Below are 16,143 nucleotides of genomic sequence, written 5' to 3' on the forward strand. Positions count from 1 at the left end.
GGCGGGAGTTTGTGACGTGTGTGTGTGTACCGAGGGATCCGGTCCTGTGCAGCGTGAGGTAGGGCCTGTCTCGGTCCAGGCCCGGGTTGTCTCTGCGCAGGGCAGCGGTGCGGCCCAGCTGGCCCGCATACTGACGCAGGAAGGAAGGAGCACTGTGAGAGGCTGGGGGATGAACACTGACGGGACACACCGCCGTGGGCTCTGAGGGTGGGGGGGAGACAGGGAGTATGAGGGAGGGGGGGCGGAACAGAGGGGAGGTAGAGAGGGAGACGGAAAGAAGAGGGGACAGAAAGAGAGAGTGAAAAAGACCACGCAGAGTGAGAATGGTGTACAGATACCACAGTCATGTGAGCGGAGAAAGGCGACGGATGAGATATGGACAGCCGTGTGTCATGTTAACGACACCACCTTCAAACAGAGCGGAATGGGGGACCTCCTTCCACAAAAGAAAACTACCCGGAGTTACAATAAATGCATAGAAATAGAATGAGTAGAAGGGACAAATAACCAACTTGAACAGAGCCTCAATTAATTCCTTTTCTATGCATTCGCCAAAGAATCCAGGCAGATTGCTTATGAAAAAACGTGAGAAAAGAGTGCCAAAAGCAGAGAGGCGGGCAGAGAACGGAGATGCCTCAAGGAGACAGAGAAGACAGGCTGGCCGAGGACAGACGGGTCCACAGTGACATTACAATCTGATGAACAGGGAACAAGCAAGCAAGGACAGGCTGAAGCAAACAGAGGGACAGATGGCCTGTGAGACATCCATTGAGGAAACGGAATGGGCAAATGTAGAGCAACTACAAATGGAGCACATACATATCAGTAACATTTCAGCTATCTGTACTATACTGATCCAATCCCTGACCTTGACCTGTATCCAAACCCTTACCCTGAACTTTATTTAGCAACTAGTTGCTTATCCACAGATTCAAAATATGAACAAACTTTAAACAAACTCTTAAATTCAAAATCAATGGAGCATCTACACATGGACATTGGGACTCTCAAAATGACGTGCCACCCGACTGTCCAACCACCGTGAAAAATATTAGGATTTGATTTGATAAGACAGTGCGCCAAAATCCATCTACCTGCATGGATTAATGAAAAAAATAAATGATGACAAGCCTGTAGGTGGGAGGGTGTCTGTTATATTTATAATCAGTCTGTTATAATCAGTCTGCTTATTAAATCCCTTAATGTACACATGAACAAGGGCTACTTTTCCCTGACTCTGCAAATACATGGTAAGCGCTGGTCCTGGAACAGCCTGCACTCAACATAGCCAGGTTAGGAGCCTCCAATGAGCGAAGAACCGTCTCCAGGTCAACCGAGCAGTTAACACTTCAGACTGTATGAGAATTCAATGGACACCCAGGCTGTTTGGATTAACATTTACAACAGCTCCAGTGTTGCCACTTTTTAACACTATGGAAAGGGAAAGAGAGAGAGAGAGTGAGAGAGAGATAGAGAGAGAGAGAGAGAGAGAGAGAGGGAGGGAAATAGATAGAGATATAAATGTAGTCATGTTTAAAGTTTAAAGCCCTCCCTCTCTCTCTCTCTCTCTCTCTCTCTCATGTCTTCCCACGCTCACATGCATTCCTCCTTTCTCTCTCACATGCCCTCCTTCTCTCTTTCTCTCTCTCTCTCTCTCTCTCTCTCTCTCACACATGCCCTGCCTTACCAATCTCTCTTTCTCTCACACAACTCGGGATCGTTCTTCCATTCTCATTTCCCTCAGGAAGTGGAATGTTGTAATAAAACCTGTTAGAGGCGGAGGGGGTGGAGAGAGGGAGAGTGAGGGAAGGAGTGATGCAGGTGGTGCAGCGACGGAACAAGATGGAGTGAAGCCGGGTAAATATTTTGTCTGGGCAGAGGAGCAAGTAGAACCAACACAAAGGGGATTGTGGGTACTCTCTACCTTCATCCAAACTGTGTCCATATGATGACATTACAGCTAGGCAGAGGGAGAGTAGCAACAATCACAATCCTCTATATACTGTACAGTAAATGCATTATGCTCCATCTTTCATCAACCTGCTCTCTCTTTCACACTCTTTGTTCCGCTCTCTTCCTATCTCTGTCAGGTAGAACTCTGTGTTCTGACCTGTTTTCCCTCAGTAGTACCTCACACACACGCACTCACACACACACACACACAGAAGAAGCAGCCTAGCACACCGACCGCAATGACCTGCAGTACTGCAGCCATGCCACTAGATGGCATTTATACCGCAGTTCCACCTAAGAGTGGTGCTCAGCCTCCTCTCCTGTTCTGTCTTGAATGGCTCTATGCTCAGTGCTGACTTCAGCGGGGTGGGGATACAGCCAGACAGCAGGCCTGCAGGGAGGTGTCCACATCGATTCTGCTACAGCACTATCCACTAATTTACAAGCCCATAACAACCTAAAGGTGGGTCAACATCACGAGACACACAGCAATTGGAAATAGTTCATAAATAGTGCAAACTGATCAGATCACAATGGCTTACTACCATTACCCACCCCAAACTGTCCTAGCCCAGTGAAAAAAGGAGGATGAGGATGGTGAAGATGATGGTGTTAGGATGCAGTCCGTTCCATCTCTGCCACACATGCAGGATTACTAACAATTTGTGTGCGTTTGCCTCACCATTTTCTCTGGCTGCTGAGGCCTCATCCAGGGTCATCTGCTCGGCCAGTTCGGACAGAGAGTCATCTACGGGTCGGGCACTGCGTAGAGACATGGACAACCTCCGCTTGATTATCTTCATCCTGTCCATCTCACGTACACAGCCAGGGGCCCACGGGCCTACTGAAAAGAGAGACAATAATAATGTCAGCATCGCCATCATTACCGACGACATCATCACCATAATCATCCCCATCATCATCCCCATCAAAAAAGTCATATTTTGTGCCCGTCAACACCATGAACATCATCACCGTCGTGATCTTCATCATTCGCCCCAACATCGTCACCGTTATCTATATCATCATCGTCATCGCCATCAGTATGTACTCTCTTTTATGAAGGGCTGCATAAGAGCCACATGATCCTCACCAAAGAGGATAGATGATCTGCATTGCTTTTAGATTCAATTAGCATGTGTGAGGGTGTGTGTGTGTTCGCATGCTGTGTTTTAAGCTCACACAATACTCCCTGATTCTCACATAGCAGCCACTTATAAATACACAACATATGGAGAACACTTAAGCCCACAAACATACAAAGAAAGAAACTCAACAAAGGCTGGCTACATGCAGAGGAGACCCCCTATGGACTCCATTGCAGGCGTCCCAGCTGTGATATAATTGAAATCCTTCTCATTATGCAGCCTTCAGAACAACCAATGCATCCAACACAATCACTAGCTGACGGTAAGTAGTATGCTTAAACAATGATTCACGTGTGGGTGTGGTATATGGCCAATACACCATGGCTAAGTTCCGTTCTTAGGCACAACACAATGCGGGGTGCCTTGATACGGCTCTTTGCCATGGTCCATCGTATATCACCATATACCACAAATCTCATACACCAACATTTTCAACCAATCATCATTCAGGGCTGAGTGGATGTGGTATGAGGTGTGGTATATGGCCAGTATACCACGGCTAAGAGGTGTTCTTAGGCATGTCGCATCACAGGGAACCTGGATACAGCACTTAGCCGTAGTATATTGATATACCACAAATCCTCAAGATGCCTTATTGCTTTTATAAACACAGTTACCAACACAATTAGAGGAATAAATATATGTTCTCTTATACTACCGCCAGCATATCAACATTCAGGATGCAAAGCACCCAACTCATAAGTATCTTGGTGCATGACTATGAGTATGTGGGGAAACTAGATCTGTATAATGTCCTCGTCCCCAAAAGAGTTGTGTGCAAGCGTGTTGAGTCACAGAGTTTGTGTGTGTGTGTGTGTGAAGTCACTTATTCTCTACGTCTGTTCCTCTACGCTTGGTTGGCCTGAAGGGAGAGGCAAGCATGGCAGTGTATTTCTGTCTCAGCTTCTCTCTCCTGCCACGTAGGGCTAAGGACACACACAACACACACACACAACACACACACACACAAACACAGACACACAAGCTCTCTCGGGGTGCCCTGCGCTTTGTGTCTGCCAAACCTTTCGAAACTTCAACAAAAGCCATTCATTCCCCCTCTCTTTCAGCGCAGGTCTTTGGTCCTATAGAAAAACATTGGTGTCTTCTCACGTCGTGATGTGTTCACACAGAGACCCATGCTAATTTCAGGCTGGTTACAGTAACATGCTAGTGGAAATATCTTGTGTTATAAACATGAATAGGACATTATGAAACTCTATGTAACAAAACAAAAACACCATAAACTTGACACTAATTCCTACACACCTCTCCAAGAGAGAGAAGGCTGTATATTGTCTTGACATTGAGAGTCCCAGCGACAATGGGGTGAGTATGAGAAGCATTCATTTCAAACCGTCCAGATCTGCATTATCTGCAGTGAATACATTTCCCCTTCATTTGCATGTTTCCCATAAGGAGAAAAGCATGTGATTGGCGGATTGGGATCATTTTCCATGTGGACTCTGTGACCTATTACTCATCCAGATATTGGGACAATAATGTTCACACACACCCCCACAACAATGACTGATTTCAGCATGTTGGTCTTTGTACCATGGGAATATCACGAAACTAGATGAAGATTAAAAACACAACCTTTGTCCGGGGAAGGGGGACTGTGCGTTTCACCCACTAACCCCTGGCCTTTGGGTGTTCATCTCCAGCCCTTCTGAACTAAAACCCAGTGTTTCAGACACCAACCCAAATTACTGTTTAAACTAAACCTTTGAAAATGTTAACATGTTCACATAACCCTACCGTCATACTAACCTTGGTTGGTACTAGCTAGGAAATTTCCTTCATACTAGCTAGGATATCCCTGATACCTGTTTTTCAATGATGACTGCATATATTACAATGATGACTGCATATATTACAATGATGATTGCATATATTACAATGATGATTGCATATATTATGATATTTCTTTGCAATGGCACCCCATGGGAATCAAACCCACAACCCTGGCGATGCAAGAGCCATGCTCTTACCAACTGAGCTCAGTCTGTGTAGACTGAGACAAGTAAATGTCGACAGCAGCATATTGTCTAACGGCAGCACCATAAGATTTGCTGATGTCGTTCCTTGGCTTGGTACAATGGGAAATCCGTAGCCAAAAAGGGCTTCCTAAGGCCTACAGTAAACCTGATGTATGAGCTCTATGGGCTGCAGTGCAGGGGGCTTCAGTGGGAGGGAAAAGGCCAAGTGCATCACAGAGGATCCGGACACAACTTCGTACCATGTTTTTGAGCCACTGCCCTCCGGATGTAGATACCAGGGTCCACTTTCATCCCATCAGCCATCAGGCTGCAGAACAGTGGGCCATATGACAGACACAGGTCCAACATCTTTGGGTAATAGGCAGCATAGACTCAATTTTGTGTCCATTTATTACTTTTCCCTGTGTTTTGCATGTTAAAGGTGTTTTTAATTGTTTTGGTTTTGCATACTGGTACACAGAAAATGTGAATGAACAGTAAAGTATATGGCACTGTGCTCCTGATTGTTTTCGACCGATATGGTCTACGCTGCCAGCTATGACATCATCTTTCCCAGACAGAACAAGGAAGTATTTGGCAGAACATGTGCCAGATAATGTGGAATATGACTAAACAGCATGTGATCAAGTCACTAAAAACAAGTTCCTCTAAGCGTTAAACTCACTATATGGAATAGCTTTGCATTAGGTTGCATAGTACACTGTTTAATGTTGATTTCCAAAGAAATGGAAAGATGAGAAGAGCGATATGTTACCCACAATGGCATGTCCGAACTTCCCAGGCATTTAATTGCTAATTTTATTTAAAAGGTATTTGTTTTGGGATGAGACACTTGGTGGACTCCTCATAATACGCCTTGAATGGAGGAGCCTTTTTATACACACAAAGTCAAGAGGTGCTGGATAGGATTGTGAAATAACAGGATAAAACTGCAAGTACAAACTACAAGTGTGTGTTTTTGGTGGAACTCCAAGACTCAGACGTCAACAGACAGATTCTCTGCAGGGGTTCAGTCACAACCACATAACTCGGTGTGTGTGTGTGTGTGCGTGTGTGTGTGCGTGTGTGTGTGTGTGCGTGTGTGTGTGTTTTGGGTCCCGTACGTGCATGTCTCCGGGTTGAGGTGAGTCACTCCTGGGAAGCAGAGAAACACACTGATTTATTCAACACCTCAATAACATAGTTTTGGGGGTTGCTAGGTTACGGGCCAGAGCCACAGTCCCTTCGAAGGCACAGGGATAGGATGACTTTAGCATATAGAATTTACTGTCCGCATTCCGGAAAGTCCTGTTTTCATCCATGTGTGCTTCTCTTTTCCTTCCCTGTTTCTCTCTCCTTTGTCTTTTCACTCTTTCCTCAGTTCATTTATATTTCTCTCTTATCTGCTTGTCTCACTTCAGTCTGTTTCTCACTCTTCTCTGTCTGTTATTCTCTCTGTCTTTATTCACTCTCTTTGTTTCTCACTCTCTCCTGTCTGTATTCTTTCAATGTGTCTGTTATTACCTCTTTTAACCAATATTCTCTCTCTCTCGTCTTTTTTTTTCTCTCTCTCCTCTCCTTCCTCCTTTCTCTTCACTCTCTCCTCAGCTTGGCATTCACACAGGCAGGGACAAGTGTTTGACTGCCAACCATCCGCTACCAGCCCACATACACACACACACCTACTTTACATCAGGAACAGCCATGGCCCAGACCTGTTGGCATAGGCTACAGACTCGAGACACTGACTATCAGTGCTCAAATTTGCAGACCAGACAAAACACACAAACACATATCCACAGGACAATAAGAAAGCCTGCAAACCAACACACCAGGCACCAGAAACAGACGAACACATCAACCACATAGAGATTAACAGCCAGAAACGTGGGACCATCAGACTTGACTGGACTTAACCAGCAGAGCTCAGCTAGCCAGCTCCACTGATACCAACCTTAAGCTACATCAGACATTAGATACTCACTCAGGGATTAGCGACCAGATACATGGTATCTTCGTTTCCCCATGACATATATTCAGGAAAACAAGGTGTCCCACCATCAAATGGTTCCCCTTTCTCTAACATACATATGCAGGCATAAACAAAATAAATATATCTACACCCACGCACACACACACACACGCGCACACACACACACACACACACAGACACACACACAGACACAGGAAATGGGCACTGAGTGGCACTCAGAGTGGTGCTTGGTGCAGCAGCCTGAGGATGCATGAGTAATGAACAAAGTCTGCCCCACTACAGAATCCATTTCCCTGGCATTTCCTTCCCTTCCAAACAGTGAAGCAGGCGTACAGGCGCAGAAGCACACGCGCGCGTGCAAACATTGAAATGCACACATTGACACACACACGCGATAACATGCAAGGAAGCCCACTCTTCTTATTAGCCCTCTGGGCTCTGGATTTTTGCTCCTCCTTTCAAATCTGCACATCTTCCCAGAGAAAGAGAGGGGGGAGAAGGACAAAAGGACAAAACCGACAGAGCAACAGAGAGGGATATAGAGGGGAATGTAAGCATGGGATAGAGAGATGATGTGTACTGTGTGAAAGGCAAAAAGGTGGACTGAGAGACAAAATGACAGAGAAGAAAGAGGGAGGATAGAGGAGACAGAACAAAATATGAGAGAGAGAGAGAGAGAGAGAAAGCTTTGTTTTGGTATTATTAAAGGGATATTTACCCAAAACTATCTTTTGGTACTCTGTTCAATTGTTCACCGATAACGCATTCCCCACAAGAAGTGTGTACGTCAGCAGTCAGGTTTTTGATAAAATAGCACTTTAAGTGCAGAAAACAATGTTTTTGCACTTTCCTTTCACAGTCTATATTTGGAGTTAGTAGCAGACTTAGAGAAGGGGTCAATGAGTACAGAAAAAGAAACATCCATTCCTTATAATATCTCTAAACTTGGACCGCTGCTGGGCCACAGTGGAAGGTCAGTAAGCACATCAGACGACCAAGCTCAATGGTCACTGCTGTTAAACTCCTACGCTGTAGGCTATCATCAGAAGACCAAGGCTTTAAGGGGTTCTTCAAATTGAAATGGGTGGAACAAAGATAAATAGTTTCAGGCAGTTTTTTTTTTGATACAGACCAGAAACACGACCCACTGCCAGGCTGTTTCATGTAGGCAGGCACACAGACCAATAAACATGTAAACAGACATTATATATGTGCCTCATTGCAGAAGCACCATCCAGCCTACCAGATCGGATAGGAATGTTCACCTAGGTTTCATTGCAGACTCCACACTAGTACAAGCTACATTTAGCAAGTCTTCAAAAGACATGAGGAGAAATGTGTGGCATGTTTTTCGCAAAAAAGTAAAAATGGGTTTGCATTCTGGTGACGGTTGATTAATACATTTATATTGTAATCCTAATTTGTGTGTATCTGTTCAAGTTAAACTACCCTGGTGGTGGGCAAACATCTCCATAATGTCAGAAGATAAGCTCTGTTGTCACTGCCATTAAACTCATGACATCAAAAGATTTGAGGTGTTCTTCGAATTGAAACAGTGGGGAAACCCCTACATGAATCATTTAAAAGGGCTCTTTAAAGAACCCCTTTTTAAAAGTTCCTAAAACATTTGATGATCCCTTTGGATACAATTTTGAGGGAAAAAAGGATTTCATAGAAAAACAATTTTACATTAACCTTAAATAATTAATTAAGCGCTCCCACACAGTTTAAATGTGAAGAACCCCTAAGAGCCTCAGTCATCTTTATTTTTATAGTGTATGGTCTCTGCCTTTAAATCCATAGGCCGTTAGCTACTGTTGCCTCCAATATCACAACTGGTTTACACATTTTACATTGACATTATAGTCATTTAGCAAAAGTTCTTATATGAAGAAAGTGACATAAAGGAGCCTACATTATTGATGACATACATTTAGTATATTTTTATGTATGTGGGAAAAGAGGGGATGATTAACCCATTAAATGCTGGGAATGATTTGGTAGCTATGATGATATGAGCTCCAGACTGAACATTTAGCAAGACACATTGGATACTCTTATGTAAAAAAAACACAGAATATGCATTGAGTAAGGACACATTTGTTGCTGTTTGTCCTAAGAATGAGATGCTTCCACATGGGTGAGATATGAATTGAATTAACTAAACCAATTTACATCATTTTCATAGGCTTGATTGTAGATATAGAGGAGGTGAATAATTGTAGACAATTCTCTCGAAGAAATCTGGAAAATGTAACATGTCGAAAGTGATGAATCCCCGAATCATGGCTAAACAAAATTGAATGAATCCCCCAGAATATCTGTGGAGTCACTTTCAACAGCTGGCTGTGTCAAACAAACCACCTAATCTTAACCTAGTCTGTTGGTGTCTACATATTATGTGAATTATGAAGCAACGTGAAAAAGCAATTGCGCATATTCTCTGACATGAAGACCCGGGAAGATCATGCCTCAGACACTGGAAGCGGCTAGCTGTATACCGGTGGGTGTTTGTTCATTGCCTATAACGGCGTTATTACCTTGTTGGAAACGCTCGCTGTGTATTATTTCTAACCAGGACATCCCACTGACAGCTATCAATAATTAAACGGTGAACTATACTCCCACCGCGGTTTACCGGATCATTAAATAATGAAGACAGGATATGACTGGTTTACAATCATTTTTCATCAATAATAAAATAAAATTATAATGCATTTTGTTCGACGTTTACTTGTGGTGGTGCAACAACGTCGTCCCATTTGCGGATACAACAGACGATTAAACTCATCATGTCTCATAAAGTTGTATCGGCTAATTCGCGGATTGCCAAGTGCCCGTGCAGATATTAGCCCACGAGAAAAATTCAGCCAGGACTAGATTTCACCACAAATAAGGTTTAATAGAGGGCTAGATGTGATCACAATGAGTTGTAGCCTTGGTCGGTCAATTCGAAAGCCAATCTCCCCGGTTAATCGCGATCTCACTACGCGATAAGACTAGTGGAATATTTAGTTAACGTATGAATGTCAGAACACCGGCCTTTTCCCTTTTCTCCAGTAGCTACCTCTCCCCGTGTTTTCCTGGCGCAGAACATCCGGTGTGAGAGAGTCTGACAGGGCACACAAAAGTTACAGATGGAATGGACCCAGGAAGGTAGGCATAAAATAAAACGAGTATGTTTTAGCTATGCCTACATTGTTTTTGTAGTAAGGTGGATGCCCATACTATATCCTGACTTGGTTCGTTGAGATGGTAGGAAATAGCAGGCTGTGGTAACGCTACTAACTTTATTATACATAGGCTATGTCAAATCCAAATTCTAAGATTATACCTCACGCTTCATCCCATTCAGATCAACTCAGATCATCATATAGCAAAATGTCACAGTAAAACTGCAATGTCAGTAGAACCATAGCTATCACACTAAAACATCATGTTTAAATAAACTTTAAAAAACAATGACCAAAGCTATGCAAAAAATGACAATTATAAATGTATGTATGTATATATACGTGTGTCTGCCTATGCGAAATGCTATAACAATACCTGATTAGATCCGGATACGCGCGACTTTATCAGTCCTAGATAGAGCAATCCAGACGACTGTATGCTATCCACTGCGACAAGTTTGTGCAGCTACCGTGGTAGCCGGTGACAATAGGATGAGTTAGCTATTAAATAGCTACATTTGATAACTAATGATTATTTAGACTATGTAAGAAAATCTTCAAAAAAAGCGCTAATCGACTAACGATTTGACTTTAAGATGACTAGACTATGGTTTATTTCTTCGTTGCTGAATAACACGGTCCCATTCCATGATCAGCCATATCGCTAGGATCCCAAGTAGAAGTGGTGGCGTGATCCCGGAAAACACCGCAAGAGGTCCAAGTGAGTTTTTTCTAAAAGGGATACAGCTTTTGTCCACAATGACTTTTCTTAAAGTAGCACTGAGTTAGGACAACTTGCGCAGCAGGTTAAGATAATTAGGCTGAACTTGATAGTGCTAAATCGTCTGGTGGTTAGTCCTAAGCAATGTGACAGGAGTTCATCATACCTGAGCTTAAGAGAAAAATAAATATTAGGGGATCGCTCTGATCGCAGGACTTTATAATAAAATGTACCATTATCCAGCCATGAAAACATTATGACATTACTGCCGTTCTGCACGGTATTTTTAATTTCCAGAAAAGGTCTAAATATAAATCGCCTGTAACCTCCGATAAAATCAGTCATTACTAACTATTCACATGTCAGCTGACCCAGCAGGAGTACAGTACCGAGGGATAATTAATTGTATGTATTAATTGTAATTAATTATATTCTTTTTGGACTTTCCCATGTACTCCCATGTCACCCTCCTAAGCACACTCCACTGTCTTCCTTTTGAAGATCCAGTCATACTACAAGACCATATTACTTGCATACAGAGCCGCAAGAACTGCCCATCTCCACATTTAGGCAATGCTCAAACCCTAAATCCGTTACCAAAGCTTTTGGTCTCACAGGTCTCGTGGCCATCCCACCCGGGGCTGGTGCCAGGAATCCTGGGCCCCCTGAAAAGATATATGCCTGGACCCCCTCACTTATAGAAGACATTGACATTGCTACGACACTGCCAAGCCATGGGCCCTGTGAATCATGGCAATCTTTCCCTGTGTTTTCCCTACGGCCCGGATCCCACCCTTATTACTACTGAGTTGTGTTTGTCTCACCTAGCTACCTTCAGATGAATACACAAGTCTCTCCGTATAAAATGTCTGCTAAATTACAAAAATGACAATTGGAATGTCCAAAGATGTCTGAACAACTCTGTATTCTATTGAGTAATAAATGTATTTTGACATTATGTTTCAGACCTGGTTAATGACAAATTCTATTCAAAGTTCCTGAAGTCATAGGAGAACCCATCATAAAAATCCTCTCCTCAACGCTCACATTAGGAACTGTAATCCTTGTCTAAAATTTTTTAACAAGCATTAGAAACACTTTAGCCGGTGCTAGCAAAAAGCTTCAATGTAATGTGAAGCTTATTGTTAAATAAAATGCATAAGAATAACATTACTATAAAATGTATTTTGAGCAGTATTTGATCTGGCCATGATCGTGTTTGTGTTTGTGAGAAGTGCCTGGGAGACAGTGTGAAAAAAGACAATGCAATGTTCAGGGACTTATTCTATGTTAAAATCACCAAGGAAGGTGGCATTTACCAGTGGGAAAGAGTAAGTAACAACGTGATGCATTCATATGGTTTGAACACAGTGACAAATTAGGATTATCTATTGCAACCTTAACTTGACTTTTTTAAAGTATACTGCTCAAAGAAATTAAGGGAACACATAATCATCACAGTATAACACCAAGTCAATTAAACTGCAGGGATATCAATATGTCCAGTTAGGAAGCATAAGCGACTGTAAAATTATGTCACCGTTTTTGGTGCAAATGAAAGTGACAACAATTGCACTGGAGAGGCAACAGAAAAATAACCCTGAAAAATGGAATGGTTTTGCAGGTGGTGGCCACAGACTACTGCTCACTCCTTATCCTTCCTGACTGATTCTTCTCTAGTTTTGTGTTTTGTTGGTGTCCTTGTCATTACTGGTAGCATGAGGTGGTACCTGTAGACCATTCAGTTTGCACAGGTAGTCCAGCTCCTTCAGGATGTCACATCCATATGGGCCATCTCAAGAAGGTCTACTGTGCCTCCCAGTATAGTCTCAAGAGCATGGAGGAGATACCAGGAGATGGGCCGTTACACGAGGAGAGCTGGATAGGGCCATAGAAGGGCATCAACCCAGCAGCATGACCGGTATCTGCTCCTTTGTGTGAGGAGGAACAGGAAGAACAATGCCAGAGCCTTACAAAATGACCTCCAGCGGGCTACTGGTGTGCATGTTTCTGACCAAACTGTCAGAAACAGACTACATAAGGGAGGCATTACAGCCTGACGTCCTCTACTGGGACCTGTGCTCACAGCTCAGCACTGTGTAACTCTATTGGCATTCACCGGAGAACACCAGAATTGGCAGGTCCGCAATTGGCAACCCGTTCTCTTCACAGATGAGAGCAGGTTCGCACTGAGCACAGACATGAAAGAGTCTGGAGACACCATGGTGAACATTATGCTGCCTTCAACATCATCCAACATGACCAGTTTGGCTGTGCGTCAGTGATGGTCTGGGGATGCATATCCTTGGAGGGTCTTACAGACTTCCACCTGCTAGGCAACGGTATCTAGACTGCCGTTACTGTAGGTACCAAGATGAAATCTTCAGACCCATCGTCAGACCTTACGCTGGTGCAGTGGGCCCTGGGTTCCTCCTGGTGCAGGAAAATGCCCGGCCTCATGTGGCCAGGGTGTGTTGACAGTTCCAGGATGACGAAGGCAATGATGCCATTGACTGGCCCTCATGTTTCCCAGACCTGAATCCAATTGAGAACCTCTGGGACGTTATGTATCAGTGCATCCAACACCAAGTAGCGCCACAGACGGTCCAGGAGCTCACTGATGCCCTGATTCAGGTCTGGGAGGAGATCCCCCAGGACACCATCCAACGTCTCATCAGGAGCATGCCCAGATGTTGTCGGGAGTAAATACGGGCACCTGGGTCCATATACACTACTGAGTCACTTTATGAGCTGCCGTGATGAAATTCACGCAAGTTGGAACAGCCTGTGATTAAACATTTTTACTTTGATTTTCGGAATTTAAATCCAGCTCTCAATTGGTTGGTGATTTTGGTTTCCACTGACGGTTGTTACGCCATTGTTCTCACCGAATTACACAATGTACAGTAAAGATTTTGATCTTTAATATATTTCCTTCATGGAGACCCGATGAGTGATTTAAGTGTTCCCTTTTAATGTTTTGAGCAGTTAGATTTGTGTTGTTGCATTGTCTACCAAATGTTAAAGGTAATTTTTTTAGTATATTCTACAGTAAGTCAGAACTCAGGCATGATAGACAAGTTATTACAATTTGGAGGAGCAGTAAAAATGTTTGTAGTAAATTATACGAAATACCACCTTCCTACTTGGCTATGAAAACATGTTTCAAGCAAGACACAAGGGAAATAATCTTATTATTTAAGGGATTTGGTCCCCTTAGGTCTTTATTTTTTCTAATGCATAATTAATATGGCTTGGTAATTTATTTCATTTAATGGTAATTTAATCAATACATTAACATGGAAATCACTTGCTTAGCTTAGATTATTCCTGGACAAAACTGGGGTAGCCTATGCAAAGGCCCAGAGACCAGTTTTTCTCTGCATTTTATATAGGCCTATAACAGCATAGTGAAAACATCATGAGGAGTGAAGAAGCAAGATTAGAAGTCGACATCTAGGCCACTTGTCCAGAATAATTATGAACGAAAGATAGTGGGTGTCTGAGTAACTTTAATGACATGCCTACTGGTTATTTGTGGGCCAGAATGTGTACAGTATATGTACTGTAGATAGGCTATAGTCATTTTAAATTGGACTAGAGAGGTGTCATTCTGGATTTGTAACTTAACACATGAAACCCTCCTTGCACACGCACACGTAAATCAGCAGCAGAGTAAACCAGACGGTGGCATTTAACCTCGAACCTTGAATGAGGATGCACCGGGATGCATCCAGCGATCCTTGGGACATATCTCAAATCTAAACTTTACCTCCACCCTAACCCTACATTTTACCATAACCTTTTTCTAACTCTAATCTTAACCATAATCCTAGTGAAATCAGAGTGACAACATCCTTATGATCGCTAGGACCATGGATGGAGATGGGCTACAATGGATTATGGTCAGATAACAGCCGTGGTTATATTTACGATCAGATTTAGGGATTGATCACTGTGTATTAAAGTATGGTTGCAGATTAGCAACACTCCAAACATTATGAATAAATCATGGTCCGACATGTCACTTCAGTCACATCCTGAAGGGGTCCTAGGGATCCTCCATTCCTGGACAATTTATACATGATGAATATTATTTTGTTAAGCTCAACCTCCAGTATTGTTAAAGAACAAGGTAGCGTAAATCTAAATATTTTTCAATGGTCCTGATTTTTCATTTTATTACAAATAATGAGTACCTATCTGTGTGCTCCGTGGGCTTTTTTGGGTGGATTAATGATAACAATTCAATCCTAATTTATTCCGGATTCTTAAAATTTTTGATAAAATTGGGTCTCCTAACAAATCTGTGGCGACAACCTAAGACTGCACCGGTTCACACCATTCCCTTGATTAGTCTGCTCTCGTGTGGTAATGGAGGCTCACTGCCTCGGCATGTTTCATTTGAGTATTCCACTAGAGGGCAATATTTTTATGATGGGTTTTGATTTGAGCTAGCGGTCGTCCACTCTTGTCACTACTCAACCTGCTCTTGTTTGTGGTTGTTCATGTTAGTTTAGGTATAAAGTTGTCCTGGTTTCAGAGACATCACCAGAACATGTAAGATGGATGCCATAGCATGACTGTGAATGTGAAACGCAAACAGTATAGCCCTGCTGTCATTGGTCATAACGTCAGATCTGAACATGATTGAATTTTAATGGGACATTTTGGAGCAGAGATTTTTTGTCTCATTTTTTTGTAACAAGGCAATTTGCAGAGGCTACTTTAGCATGTAGTTTATTGCATTGGAGCCCATGGAGTAGGTTGGTTAAATTGTGCTGCAAAAAGTATCATCTGCATTGCCCCATGAAAGGAAACTACATAAAGACACTACACACCCTACTGAGTATTTCTTGAATGCCATGTTTCACTTCACAGTCTAGTTTTTTTCAGTTTATGGCAATACCCATAGGCTGCTTTGACATGTAGTTGTAATGGGTAGACACATGTAACAGATACAGAGGACATGTTCTGGGACCTGGTGGTCATTTTGTTAAGTTAAAGAGAATGGCGAGGGGAGGTGGTGGTGGAGAAATAAGAAACAAAAGACAAAACCCTTTTACTGGGAGGTGGCTTCTATAGCTATGTATGGGGAGCAATTCTATAGACTCTGGGCAGCCTCTCGGTGGTGGTTTGGAAGGAATAGGGGTTAGCGGTCATCACAAACGAAGCA

The 16,143-nt window shown here is 42.9% G+C and overlaps 1 protein-coding gene across 11 annotated transcripts in view; it reads right to left on the reverse strand.

Annotated features, from left to right (window-relative positions):
• LOC105029953 (cyclin-dependent kinase 17-like) overlaps positions 1-10,935 on the reverse strand; it is a 64,664-nt gene extending 53,729 nt beyond the window's left edge. For 5 of the 11 annotated variants that reach the window (XR_829541.4, XM_010903555.5, XM_010903554.5 and 2 more), the window contains exons 1-3: positions 10,623-10,934; positions 2,636-2,797; positions 31-201 (exon numbers count right to left, since the gene is read on the reverse strand). Coding sequence is in view for 10 of the 11 variants with exons in the window: in XM_010903555.5 (XP_010901857.2) it covers positions 31-201; positions 2,636-2,765 (301 nt within the window). In the remaining variant the exon portion in view is untranslated. Of the gene's footprint in view, positions 1-30; positions 202-2,635; positions 2,798-10,622 lie in introns of all 11 variants that reach the window. The other 6 variants (XM_010903549.5, XM_013136575.4, XM_020051921.3 and 3 more) reach the window with 3 other exon arrangements.
• Positions 10,936-16,143: the final 5,208 nt, after the last annotated feature.

The sequence above is a fragment of the Esox lucius genome, chromosome 12 (genome assembly GCF_011004845.1).
Source record: "Esox lucius isolate fEsoLuc1 chromosome 12, fEsoLuc1.pri, whole genome shotgun sequence".
In the NCBI taxonomy this organism is placed as follows: domain Eukaryota; kingdom Metazoa; phylum Chordata; class Actinopteri; order Esociformes; family Esocidae; genus Esox; species Esox lucius.